This window comes from Chlamydotis macqueenii, chromosome 3 (assembly GCF_036417535.1).
Source record: "Chlamydotis macqueenii isolate bChlMac1 chromosome 3, bChlMac1.mat, whole genome shotgun sequence".
In the NCBI taxonomy this organism is placed as follows: Eukaryota; Metazoa; Chordata; class Aves; order Otidiformes; family Otididae; genus Chlamydotis; species Chlamydotis macqueenii.
This window is the reverse complement of record NC_141558.1, coordinates 74,882,512-74,896,253: the sequence shown is the minus strand read 5'-3', so window position 1 is coordinate 74,896,253 and position 13,742 is coordinate 74,882,512. Positions and strand designations below refer to the sequence as shown.

General features: G+C 40.0%; 1 protein-coding gene across 1 annotated transcript in view; it reads left to right on the top strand.

The window, feature by feature from the left end:
* TGFB2 (transforming growth factor beta 2) overlaps positions 1-13,440 on the top strand; it is a 66,702-nt gene extending 53,262 nt beyond the window's left edge. Inside the window, exons 3-7 of the mRNA XM_086745227.1 lie at positions 4,344-4,476; positions 4,592-4,702; positions 7,068-7,242; positions 7,808-7,961; positions 9,859-13,440. Coding sequence (XP_086601353.1) covers positions 4,344-4,476; positions 4,592-4,702; positions 7,068-7,242; positions 7,808-7,961; positions 9,859-10,017 — 732 coding nt within the window. The 3' untranslated portion in view covers positions 10,018-13,440. The remainder of the gene's footprint in view (positions 1-4,343; positions 4,477-4,591; positions 4,703-7,067; positions 7,243-7,807; positions 7,962-9,858) is intronic.
* The last annotated feature ends 302 nt before the right edge of the window (positions 13,441-13,742 follow it).

The following is a 13,742-nucleotide window of genomic DNA, read 5'->3' as shown; positions in this document are numbered from 1 at the left end:
AAGCAAGAGCAATGCTTTGTTTGCATCTGGCTGCTTCATGAGCCCTTTCCTGCAATTAACTGCATTATTTGTGTATTCACGTGTTTGTTTTGCCTTGATCTGCTGGCAGTAGCAGCATATTTGTGGTACCTAGAGATCCTTCATGGGTATTTGTAAGATAATTTTTTCCCCAGGTGTTTTTAAGAAGGGTCAGAATAGAAAAAAAATTGATGAGGGGAAGGTTAGCAGTGCTTGTAGAGAAAGATAGCTGGAAGGCAGAGCTTAAGTGTACAAGATACTTTGTAAAGAAGAGATTGACAAGCATTTTGGCTAACTATTTGATTTCCTGTGAAAGGGAGGAGTCCTGTGAAGAAAACCAAATTGTTATTAGAATTTAGAGCATTGCTACTGAATGAAAATTATCTTGCGTACTGAGCTGGAAGTCTGCTGGATAACCTTTTGGTAACACTTCTACTTATTCAGGTTATCCACACATGATGTGATTATATTCATATGTAAATAATCCTTTATTAGAAAAGGCAACGTTGCGTTATCACGTTGTTGAAAGGGAGACCAAATAAACAGATATACTGGAAGAACATCCCCCTATTCAGAAGATGCAGAGGTTTTGCACAACCTGAGTTTTGAGTTTGTTGATTTTGAATTGTCACTCAGGCATGTGTGAAGGTGTGCGTGCTCGCACCTGCACGGGTGCAGTTGTGCATCGTCAGCTGCTTGTGCATGCAGGTGTTTAAATGTGTCGCTCCTAAGTGAGGGAGATCAGTTTGTGTGTGTGGAAACTCTTGTCTCCTCCTCATGCAAGTGATTGAATCTGTCATCTTTACATGCAGGTGGTGATGCACATTACTGCCCCACGGCGAAAGCCCTAGCCATCCAGGTCATGACCCATAGACATACCAAACTTTCTGCCTCTTTAAGAGGGAGTATCTGGACAAGGTGCCAGAAGGAAATGAGAAAGGATTAAAGGGGAAGTTTAACTCAATCTTCCTTCTCTCCCGTGGTTTGATTTTTTTTTTTTTCCCTTCTGATAATATTTTTAGTGCACTGGAAACTCTTTTGCACAAAGGCTGCCTGCTTTTCAGGTCTGCATTTGGCTCCTGCAGATACAAGTTGTGCAGTAACATTTCTGATAACGGTGTGTGATGTGGTTGTGATGGGCTAAGCATGAAGGTAAGACAGTGTTTATAGGCAAGGCAATGTTTATAGGTAAAGGTAATATCTCTTCTAATCAGTATAGTTGGAAGAAGTAGACAAGCTTTCAAGCACAGAGCTGCAAGGCACAGAAAAGGCTTCTTTTTTTTTTTTTTTTTTTTTTTTTTGCAACTAAACTAGTTGATCTGGTAGAAAGAAAGTATAGGAAATACTGAAAGAGAAGTTTTTCAATGGGAATATAGGCTTGAGGGTGTATTAGAAGAAAAAAGTGTGTTGCTGATGGGGAAGGTAGGACCAGAAATGTACTGCAAAGTACAAAGAAGCAAACCAAAGAGGGGAAATGGCAGAGAGAACCTGAAATGCTTATCTCATGTAGTTATTTCTAGAAGACTAATTTGATGAACACAGTGTAGCTGTAAAAATTTCTGATAGGTTCCTACAAATAGGCCACTTTGTTTAGCACTATATAGAGTGCAATTGCTTCAGTATGAATGGAAAACACAGTGTAGGAAAAGAAGTGAAGAGTCCTTCATCAGGTTATTTTATGGGAGAAAACAGACTCTGAGGATCCAGCCTAGAATTTTATAATTTGTTAGCTTTCCACGCTTGCAATGATGTAACAGAGAAAGAAGGAAAAAATGGAAATAGTGAAGCTAGAAGATCATTCTTGCTTACAATCAATCAGGCTGTTGAGATCATACATCACCCTAATGCTATAAAGATACTTAATCAGCCCAGGAGAAGGAGATTCAAGCAGACATGCTAATTTCACTAAGTATGGCACTCACCACACTTAAAAGCCTTTTGCTTCAGCACCAATTGTGCAATTGTGGAAATTATGTCATACTTAGTTTGTGACTTTTTAGCTCATTCTTTATAATTTTCTTCCTGAACATGCAGCGTTAACAAGATGGAAAGAAGCCTTATTTGCAGATATCATAGATACTGTAGTATGGATAATATCTGTCTCTTCTAATCTACAGTGTCCGTCCTATCCCACAGTGTCCTACAGTTTTGAAACCTGCAAACACTTTTCAGTTCTTTGTTGAGGATGGATGTTCTTTGTACCATTGGGCATGTGCAGTGATGATTTCTTGCACTTTTATAAATGCCTTTCATGCCAGATACACACTTCCAGACCTCAGCTTTGCCTTTTGATAGCAATGGGATTGGGATAAAGACATTTTATTTTGGATGCCCAGGCACAGCTGAGTCTTCAGAACATGTCTAAGACCAGTTATAGTTAACATCAGGAGATTGCTTTTGGCACATTACTTACTTTTAGATCCTTACATCACTGCCAAAACTGAGGTATGCAGTTTCTGGAGTCTTTGGAAAGATATGACTGTGCAGAAAGGAAGAGAAATGAGCCAAGTTCTTCTGTCCCATTTGCCTCACACACACCCCCGCCCCAACACATCTTTGCAGAATGACAGCTGCATTACATCCTCAGAAACACTTGAGTTGACCTGAGAAAGACCAAAGGGAAGGCAAAGTTATATTTGTACTTCTCTGGGACTTTCCCAGCATTGATTACGGATTCTCTCATCCCTCTGGCACTTCTGAGCAATGGTAGTCCCCTTGCTGCTGCCAGACTCTCTGTAAACAGTTGTTCAAACACTTTGTTTGAAGGTTGCCTCGTAAAAAGGAGTCCCAGTGTTCAAATTTGAGTGTCCTCAGTTTCTACTGGAGAGCTCAGCATCGCCTACTAGGGGAATTTGTTGGTTTCCTGGACTTGGACCAACGTCTCATGTCTTTTTGCTAAATGTGCTGATCAGAAAGACGACGAAGATCTTGTCATGCTGCTGTTCTTCCCATAAGACAAATGTTATTGTGGGAGCCGCACTGTTGGCCTTTGAGAGGTCCCTTGAAATAAATAGGGAGGCTCTACATGTTGGACAGAATCTGGCCTTTTCAAGCCTGTTTTTCTGTTTAATTATGAAAAGCCTAATTTTATCATGATGACATAATTTCACACCTCTTTTGAAATATTTTTCTTTACATGTATTATGCAGTTTCACCATTGTTTTATTCCAGCAACGTTTGCTAGATGTCAGGTTGGTCTGGGCTGAGAAAATGGGAGGAAACAATGAGACATTGTCAGTTATTCATTTGGAGATGGACTTGGATGCGTAAAGAGAGGATGAACCCAAAACAAGATACGAAGTCACCCAGCTAGCATGCCAAAAGTTACAAAGTGATGTTATCGTGTGGTATCTTGATTGGAGTTGACTTAATGTTGCATGGCATTCCAGCTTCCTGCGTTGCAAAACTATCAACATAGTAATAACTGGGAAACCAGAAACCTGTCAGCAGCCAAAAGTCCAATTGTTTTTGTCCTAGAGTTAGGGTAAATAATAGCAGGCTACATTTGTATGTGGGAAAGCACTCACTGAATTGTTTAGATAGGAGGAAGACTGTGGGCACTTGAAATTCTAAGCATGCGGTGCTCTGTCTTGAAAGGAAGGGGCTGGTTTGTTTTTTTTACAGGTATTTTTTAATTGCATGCACAGTAGCAGGCTTTGCTGAAACTTTTGACACAAATACAAATACAGCTGGCATCGAAGTTTGGATGGCAGCAGTATCACCTGTTACACAAATCCATGTGTGGCCAAGATTCACAGCAGGCTCCAGGTTCATGACCCCAGGTTACCTGTATGGACAATAACTATTTCCTGTTTAATATATGACCAGTACCTGAAGTCAGAGGGAAGGCTGGAAGCATTAATAAGGCAGTACCATACAGATTAGTTATGGGTCAGCAATATAATATCTTCAGTGTATGGACTACGTTGTGTACAGGCTTTACTTTAGCATCTGATGTTATGCTCTAACCAGTGTGTTACTGAAGAAGGTGAAATAGCCTCTTTTGATGTTCTGGTTACTGTGATGTCTTGACCACTTGTGTTACAGGAGAAGTTTTCAGGGCAGTGATTTCCCTTAGAAAGGAATATGTAATGGCATATTTTGCTTGGGTGCATAAGCTGATTTCATTAGTGTTTGTATATCACCTTCCTCTTCCCACACACCCTAAGAAAATTCTTTCTGAAAATGTGCCTGAATGTAAATCTGCTGCCTAGAGGTTTGAGCTGTAATAGTTTCTTCTGCTATTTTATAACATTGGTGGTCCATTTTAATAAAAAACAGGTAAATATTAACCTGTAGGCAATCATATTTCTTGTTCCTCGCAGGTTCTAAAATCTAAAGAATTATCATCACCGGGACAGCGCTACATTGACAGCAAAGTAGTTAAAACAAGAGCTGAAGGAGAATGGTTGTCTTTTGATGTCACTGAGGCTGTACATGAGTGGCTCCATCACAGAGGTGACAAGTGCTCTTTGCCTTCACTCCTGCCCCAAGTGCTCCTCCATTAACTCAGCAGTATTTCAGGGTCATGCCATGTGTAAAAACCAACTTCACTTACTTTTATGTTTTTCAGACAGGAACCTTGGATTTAAGATAAGCTTACATTGTCCGTGCTGCACCTTTGTGCCTTCCAATAATTATATCATCCCAAATAAAAGTGAGGAGCTTGAAGCAAGATTTGCAGGTAACAAAAGAGAAAAAAAAACTTTTTCAAATGTTGTAGTACTTACTAATTGAGGAGGGAAACAAAGACCTGTTATTGCCTCTCTAAAATGCCATTCAGCTGGTTGAAAACTTGCTCATTTGAGAATCTTGATTCTCAGCTGGTAAGAAATGGTATTGAAGGCACAAGGGTGAAACTCTCTCAGCTGGACTGTTCTAAAACAAGATGGCATGAATAAGCCATCTCCTTCCATGCATGCAGTTTTGATGTTCTTAAATGTCTGTGTTACAGTTTGCAGCATGCATACCAGATACACATACAGTTTTGGATGAAGGGAAGACTTGCACAGTAGACCATCCATTGCTCAACAGTCATGAGAAAACTTGCTGAGTGTTTTCAAAATAAACCCTTTGACTGCTGTCCATCCTAGCACTGTAACAGGTTCAGGCTTAGTAGAGAAGGCTACTGCTGGCAAGTTGAATTAGGATGGTGTTTGGCTTGCATGTAAGCTGCTTCCAGTAGATACATGTGTGAGCAGGGTGTTAGGAGTGTTAAATAATACTTGTGGCAAATTTCCGAAGTATAGGTAAGGCAACAGTTGGCTGCTTTGCTTACAGAAGCACCTTCCTTTGTCCTCACTAAGTGTAGGGGGTCTCAGTCTTTGTAAGTACTTGCACACATAATTCCAGCTCTTCAGGCACACTAAATATCTCCAGCTACTCTTTTTTTTTTCCCTTTTTTTTTTTTTTTTTTTTTTTCATATCAGTAGTATTTTACATTACTCTGAGCAATGGCATCAGTTGCTTTGGGAAGATGTGAACAACAGGTGCCAAACTTGTATAAATGTCCTGCAGTGATTTACTGCCAATGTGTTGTGGGTTGAGGAAACAGAAATGGTGTGCCTGTCTGTGTGCTCCTACTTCCAGCAGTGGAAGTCTGATTCACAGGTGAAGTCAACAGAACTCCATTAATTAACATTGATTATCTCTATATACATTGGCACGTAGAATTTATTGTGCCATATTTGTGTATTAATTACACAAAGCATTTTTTTTTTTTGCTGACAGCTTGGTAAAAATGTAAAGATTGGATTAAGTGGGCATTAAAAAATAAGCAACAGTGTGTAGTTAGGGTTATGGATATATGTGCTTTTTATGGACAGCAGACAAGGTGATACAGAGTAAATATATCAAGGTCACATAAGCTCCCTTGTGTTTTTAAGCCATTCAAGTTTCATTTTCAGAAAGGGAAATGTTATTTGATTGACTGTGCTATAGTGATCATCTACCAGTACATATAAAACTATGACTACATTAGAACCAACCTAAATTCTGTTTATCCAGTTCTCATTTATTGAAGTGTGTCATGATTTGGTTCATTTATTTTCCAAGGATTTGGCTATATTCCTTGTTAAGTATAAAGTTTTTCTAACCATTGTTTCACTGCATTGGAACTTTTTCTCTGAGTAAATACATGTACTGTACCTATGATCAAAGTTATTGTGTGTATTTAAAAAATTGTTAGTATGATATTTGGTCACTGTAATTGTAAATGTTACAAAAGGAAAGGTGTATCTTTTTCTCTTTAGGTGGTATTATCTGGTTCAGGAAGTTAATTTTCAAAAGGCTGGTAGCAACAAGCATAACATGAGCTGTTTGGACTCCTAGGAAAGGCTAATATCTTGAGGGTTTTCCCTGTGCTATTGCCATGATAAGAAGTTAGTAAAGCAGTTGGTGTTTCAAGAGAAAATACAAAGTGTGAGGTCATTGATTGCCACTTCGAGAAGAAATATTTTTATCAATGTCCTTGCCATGCTCATACAAATGAAGGGGCTAGAGTAAGTGACTTTCTAGGAAAAAAATAGCCATTTTAAATAAACTGGCAGTGGGAGACAGAGAATTTACAAGCGTTAGAAAGAGGTGAATGTGACAGAGAAAACTAATGGGATGGAAGTAAGCAGTGGGAAATGCAGGTGAAGTATCCAGAGCAGCTTTAATGGTGTTGCAAGGTTTTAAAAGGTACATAGCTGTTAAAAGATGGGAATACTGCCTTAAGTGAAGTGGCAAAAGCATCGCTGCTTGGAGCATTTGCAACTAAGCAGTGCAGATGCAGTGGCTGAAGTAGTCTTTTCTGTTGCTCATTTCAAGAGTTCTATTAAATGTACTGAAATGCCATTAAATGGCTATGAATATGTGAGGGCTGATACAATAGGTAACATGAGAACTGTAAATATCTCAGGTTGAAATTTGCCCCCACTTCCCCAGTACATATGCTCAACTGACACCATCATTGCCCGGTTTCTGAGAGAATTTTTTTAAGAGATGGTTTATTTAATTTGTGAAGAAAAAGCAACACAATGTTTATCACCAAAATGTATTTTTTGAAGGTATTGATGACTACACATATTCCAGTGGTGATGTGAAAGCTTTAAAGTCCAATAGGAAAAAATACAGTGGGAAGACCCCACATCTTCTGCTAATGTTATTACCCTCCTACAGACTTGAGTCGCAACAGCCCAGTCGGCGGAAGAAGCGCGCTCTAGATGCTGCCTATTGTTTTAGGTAACTATGCATCCATATTCAGTATATTTACATAGTAGTACCAGCCTGTGAGGTGTAATGCAGTTGCTTATCATGTTTCTTTACAGTTGGCATTTACACAGAGTGCAGACTCCTTCATAGACCCATGGGGTCTCTGTGCAGCAGGTATCTGCTCAGAGGTCTCCAGTCCCACAGAGACAGTGGCAGATGAGGAAGATTGTGGCCTTAGAAAGCAGAGGCTGAGCTTCATCTGGGATGATTTCCCAAACGTGTCAGTCCCACAATTACAGCCAAATTATCCCCTCCACTGTGCTCACCTACTCAGAGAGGCCACTCAGTAGGACCTGGAGAAAAATACTTAATAGTCCTGTCTGTATAAGCTCTGTCTGTATAAGCAAGTCCTGCCACGTCTAAGCATCTGATTTCAGTTACAGTATAGCCTACTATTGATGTGATTTGGTTGTGAATTTTTGGGACTCGGGCTTACCTGCCTCTAAAGCATCATTCAGGGAAGCAACTGGATTATTTTTGTTTCCTGTGTTGTTTTTGTTATGACCAATGTGTTTGTCTGTATTTTATTTCCTAGGAATGTGCAGGATAATTGCTGTCTGCGTCCACTTTATATTGACTTCAAGAGGGATCTTGGCTGGAAATGGATTCATGAACCTAAAGGATATCATGCTAATTTCTGTGCAGGAGCCTGCCCGTATTTGTGGAGCTCAGATACTCAGCACAGCAGAGTAAGTAGTGATTCTGCTAATTTTCAGCTTGTATTTTATAACTGCAGGGTGAAATATGTTTCTAGGACTGACATCAGCACCAGTTCCCAAAGCTGGTATTTATTATCTCAGTAACTACAAATGATGAAATGCAGCCCTGTAGAGGGACTTGCACATCACCTCAAGGTAGTGTTGAAGCAGTAGGAATGTATTGGCTCAGAGATCTTTTTTTTAATGTGTTCATCAATATGACAGACGGATGAATGGATTGAATGCTCTTTGTGAGTATGAGCATGGTGTAGCTTTGGGATGCTGCCTGGGAAGGGACCTTTCATTACTGAGCATGAGTGGAAGATGGCACAATGAGTTTGGTCAGCAAAGGCGCTGAGGGAGGCACTATTAGAGTAATAAAAGAGCTGGGTCGTACCGTCTGATCATCACCTACTTTTATGACCTGCCATTTTTTTTTTCATTGTTACTGATATGCTACCATACTGAATTTAATGAAAACATACTGATACTTGTACTTCTTTTACTTCAAAAGATATATTCATTCTTGTAATTTGAATATTTATATGAGAAGGAGGAACCTTGTGTCTGGGATGCCAAAGTACCAGTAATCATCTGAGATGGGATTTTTTATTTTAGAGATTAGGTGTGGTATTTTAGCCAACTGCCTTAGGATGAGTAGTATTCTGCTGTGAAGCGCTTATTTTACTCAACTGTCAATAAGGATGTCTAGACAGTAAGCGCAAGAGGCAGATATTTGCATTGCAGTTGTCATAAAGTAAGAATTTCACCCTCAGGTCCATACAAAGAATGATGTCTCCCTTTTTTCAAGCCTCCCTTAAAATACCAGATCAACATCAGCCAGCAGAGAGAACTTTCTGTTTCCAAGGGACAGTTTGTTTTCCCTTTGGTCTGTAAAGCCACGATAGCGTGTTCTTCCTGAACTTACAGACCTCAGTGTGGCTGTCACTGGCTGTGCCATTGTACTATTAGCAATGTCAGCAGACAGAGGTATAAATAAGGTAAGTATGTTTTCATGCTGGTGTGGAGTAGTAGTGTACCCAGTTTGGAGCAGCACTTGTTTTTAAAGGAAAGAGGAAGAATAACTGTCATGGTCACAAATACGTGGTTTGGATAGTTGCCCGAGGAGTTAGAAGTTGCTTAATAAAGTAGTTAGTGTTGCTGTCCTGAACAGATCTTCTGTCTCTCAAAGCTGCAAATGTTGTGTTGAAGTTCTAGGAAAAGGTCACTTGGTGTTTGGCTAAGACATTAATGGCATCCTCAGAAATACCTATGCATCATCAGCGGGTAACCCTACATACTTCCCTTGCAGAGAACCATGCGTATGAATCCAATGTGGCATAAAGCACCAGCACTCCTAACTTCACCGCCACTGGTTCTCAACAGGAGCAGCTGCAGCTTGCGTCGTAGTGCTTGCAGGGTGGTGTGAATGGACTTACTAAAACATAAACAGAGAGGAAGACAGAGGGGTGCTTAGGCACTGAAGGGCTCTCTTCTCCCTTTAGCACACTTGTAAAGCCAAAATCCTGTAACAGCAAATGGCAATCTGAAGACACAGATAAAAACCTTTCCATTTCTTCTTTCCATATCAATACAGTGTGCGTGTTGATTCAGAAGGCTGTGTTTTAAAGGCAGTCTCCAGGCATGTGCCTCTTTTGAGGTTTAAGATCGTATTGGTAAAACCTTAGGAAACTCAGGCAGATTGTGACACCAGATTGAACTGGAGAAGCATAAAAAAATAGTAAAATCCAGGAATCTTTGCACTGCTTTCAGTGGGTTTTCTCTCAGGCGCTGTGGGAAGAAGCGATGCAGAAAGGAATTTGCTCTGCAGTGGCAGGAAGGCAGAGGTAGCTGACTTAATCTCTCATTTTTTCCTTTCTCCTTCTAGGTACTGAGCTTGTATAACACCATAAATCCAGAAGCTTCTGCGTCTCCATGCTGCGTGTCCCAGGATTTGGAACCTCTCACCATCCTCTACTACATTGGCAAAACACCCAAAATTGAACAGCTGTCCAACATGATCGTAAAGTCTTGCAAGTGCAGCTAAAGAATACCCCTGAAACAGCATGACGTGTGGGTATTAAAAAAACATAACCAAGTTAAAAAAGAAAGAGAGAATGAGAAGGAAAGAAAAAAAAACTGAAAACCCCGGTTCATCAGTGTTAAAAAAAAAAAAAAAAAAAAAAAAAAAAAAAAGAAGGAAAAAAAAAACGGTACTAGTCTGAACTGTTCGAAAGTTTGTTTTGTTTTTTTTTAAACTGGCATCTGAAGCAAAACATTGAAGGCCTTTATCCTACATTTCACCTTAACATAGTGTGAGATAGACAAGAAGCAAAGAAAAAAAACCTTTTAAAAAATAAACACTGGAAGAAATTTGTTAGTGTTATTATGTGAAAGGAAAAAAACAGGAAAATCCCATGAAGTGGAGTTGCTGTATCTGTCCCGTGCCTGACTTGATCTCTCTGTATTGTTACGTAATAGGCATCCTACCCATTCCTCTTAGTTGTAGAGTTAACGGTGCATTATTTATTTGTGTGTAAAAACTATCAAATGAACATTTCCGTATCGCCATTGGAAAAAAGAAAACCAGCCAATGTGGACAAAGCGGAGACCAAATAAGCTGCCAGAAATATATATAAACCCTAAAGGAACACAAGCTCAAAAGAATCAGAAAAGTGATGGTTAGTTTAGTTCGATTAAAATAGAAATCAGTTATTACTTTATTGAGAAACTCTGCCTTTAAAATACCTTATTTTTCATGCCAGCTGCCTAGAGAGGCTTCTTGTAAGGTCTCAAACCCTTGTTTTAAATACTGAATAATTTACTAATAAAGGACACTCTGTTTCTGTCTCAAAGACAAGTCTATAAGATTTTTTTTTTTTTTTTTTTACTGTAAATGATTTTAAATGTCAGTTTAGTAAACCAGTGAAATATTTAACATGTACTGGTCTAATCTTCAGACCTTAATATGTTGCTGTATAGCTATGCTATGGGATTTTTTTTGTTCTTTTGGTATATGTAACCATACCTAGAGTATTACAATAGGTGGGTAGTAAAAGCCAGCTTAATTGGAAACATATCTGTAGATCTCTATTTGTAAACTATTAAAAAATTAAGTACTTTATGTGTAATGTGTAAATTTTCACCATATTTTTGTACTCTGTAATACTGTCAGCTCTCATGAGTTTGAATTTGAATTTGGGGCTCTTTTTGATCACTCAGAATCATGTGTTTCCCTCTAGCTGGCCAGTATGAGTAGAGTCCCTATATTTTGACTTGCACTACAAATACATGTTTTATAATAATTGCTATACATGTGCTTTGTATATTGTTCATCATTATGACATAAGCTACCTGACTCCATTTGTTTTTCTGTTTTATAAAAGAGATGGATTAAAATGATCTCTCCGCCCCCCTTCTCCCCTCCCTCCTCAGTCATCCTCATTTGTAACGCTTGAATCGCGATGCGGTTCGAATTCCTAGACCCTTTTTATTCCCTTTCGGCTATAGACATTCAAACAGATGGGCAGGGAGTGAGATGTTCCAAAAAGAGGTGTCCCAGCCTGGCTGAGGCGAGGCAAACCGTTGCAGAGAATGACATTCACCACTGTGCAGAAGGCTGGTAGGAATCGTCTGCTGCGGTGATGCCCTGAAGCGGGGTGTGAGCAGGATCGGTTTGTGGTCAGAGGCCATGCGTCGGCCTTGCACACAGCGGGGACTTGCCCCCGCAGTTAGTCTGTGGGACCGATCCTGCTCCTACTGCAGGTAACAGAGGTTTGCCTTGAACTTCTGCAGTGGCACAGCAGGCCCCTTTAGGCTATAGGTGTGTGTGTAAGGATTAGCAGGATCAGACCCTTGATTTTTGTGAGTTTGCCTTTATTTTTCCAATTGAATTCACAATAAAACTGCTTTCAGAAAAAGGAAAAAGGAACATGGGTTCCTAGGATTTGTTGTTGAAACACATATTTAAATATTGTAGAGGGAGTAAAAAAAAAAAAACAAACCAAAACACATACTCCTCATTTGAAAAAAAACCCCAACCTAAATTAGCAAAAAAATTATGAAGGCGGCGCATTCAGTTCATTTCACGTGATGAATGGTTTTGCACAGCAAAGCTGGAAAACTGTGTTAGAAACATACTACTTGGATGAGAAGGATGTTTTCTGTCATTGACCAGAGCGGTGTCGGGAGGATGCTCCTGAGCTTGATGCTGTCAGCTTGAGTTTTAAGAAGTGCAATTTCTTTGGCTTCAGCAGAACGCTGATGCAAAACTGAAGTACCACAGTGGCTTGCGCATGCCGCTCCTCGCGACTTCAGTAGAGCCTGTGCTTATTGCCTAGATGGAAACGTAGCCCCACAGATGATCTAATCCCACCCGTTGACTCAGCGCAGAGGAGGAGGTATGTTAGATTTCTGATTTATGGTGTGAGTTGAGATGAACTCACATCATGACAGAAAAATCTGTCCTGCTAACACTTGCTTGAGCCAGACTTACTCCAGTGAGAAGATGCACTGAACTCAGTGAAACTCCTCAGGGTAGTAAATACTCTGGATTTTGTTGTATATGGCAGCAAAATTAGTTTTATCAGGTTCAGTATGAGAACTGTATATTTGTTGGACAGGAAAGGAGACAAGGGTGAACACATTTAAAAACTTTAAAACATTTTTGCAATTCTCTGGTATGGGAATGCAGCTCAAAACCAGTTTTGAAGCTTTGAAAAAGTGGAATAGGAGATAGCATGGTTGTCCAAATATACTCACGATGCGCTGGACGCAGCTGAAAATTTCAGTTCGGGTTTGGAATTATACTCTAAATTTCAATGTAAAACCTTACTTCTGTAAGTCATTACCCCAAGATTGAATACTTTTCTTTTTACTTTTTTTTTTCCTCAAAATGCACTGATAGTATCTGAAATACTCTATTGCAAAGCTCCTACAAATATTTTTTGTGTTTGTTTATTAGGCATGTATTTACCTTTCATTTCCAAGGATGTTAGGCCTGATCCTACAATGTGCAGAATCCACAGGTGAAGTTACCCTCTACAGAGTGGGTCAATGTGAGTCCTAAGCACCGCTCAGGTCTGATGTAAATCCCCCTTGAATGATGTTTAGATGGGTCTGCAACAGCTCAAGGACTGTGCCAGGGGCCTTATCGTGATGAGGTAATTGCCACTGTCTGAGCAAAGTCCCTGAGAACTGGGGGGAAATGTTCAGCACCTTGAAAGATCAGACCCAGGGGCTTGCCTGGGACTGAGGGGGAATCTTAGCACTTAGCTGGGTGGGGTAGGACTGCATTTTTTATGTGTTTAGCATCAATACAATTGTATGGTTGGCATGGTTTAAAGGAGGAAAAAAAAAGGAACTTAAAGGACAGCTGTGTTGTACTTTGGTGATCGATTACTCTGTATTTTAACACATTGTATGTCTGTTTTTGTGGTGCTCTAGTGGTAAATAAATTATTTCAATTATATGCTGGTGTTGCTTTCGTATGGCACCGTTCTTCTGGCGTAGGTGACTCCTCAGTAATGGCTCAGCATAATCCCTGCAAAGCCTGATTAGGTGTGTGATCTTAGTGTGTGTGACCTTGACGCGGACCGGCACAGGCTGAGGTGAGGAGCAACCGTCCAGGGTAAGCGTGAATCACATCTACTCTGAGGATTGCTTTCCCCTCAGCCACTGCAGTGTATGTCTTGGTCTGTAGGCAAGAAGCGGCTTCTGGGTGACTGCTCTGAGCAGCAGCACTGTCTGATGTGTGTGCAGGACAGGTACTGC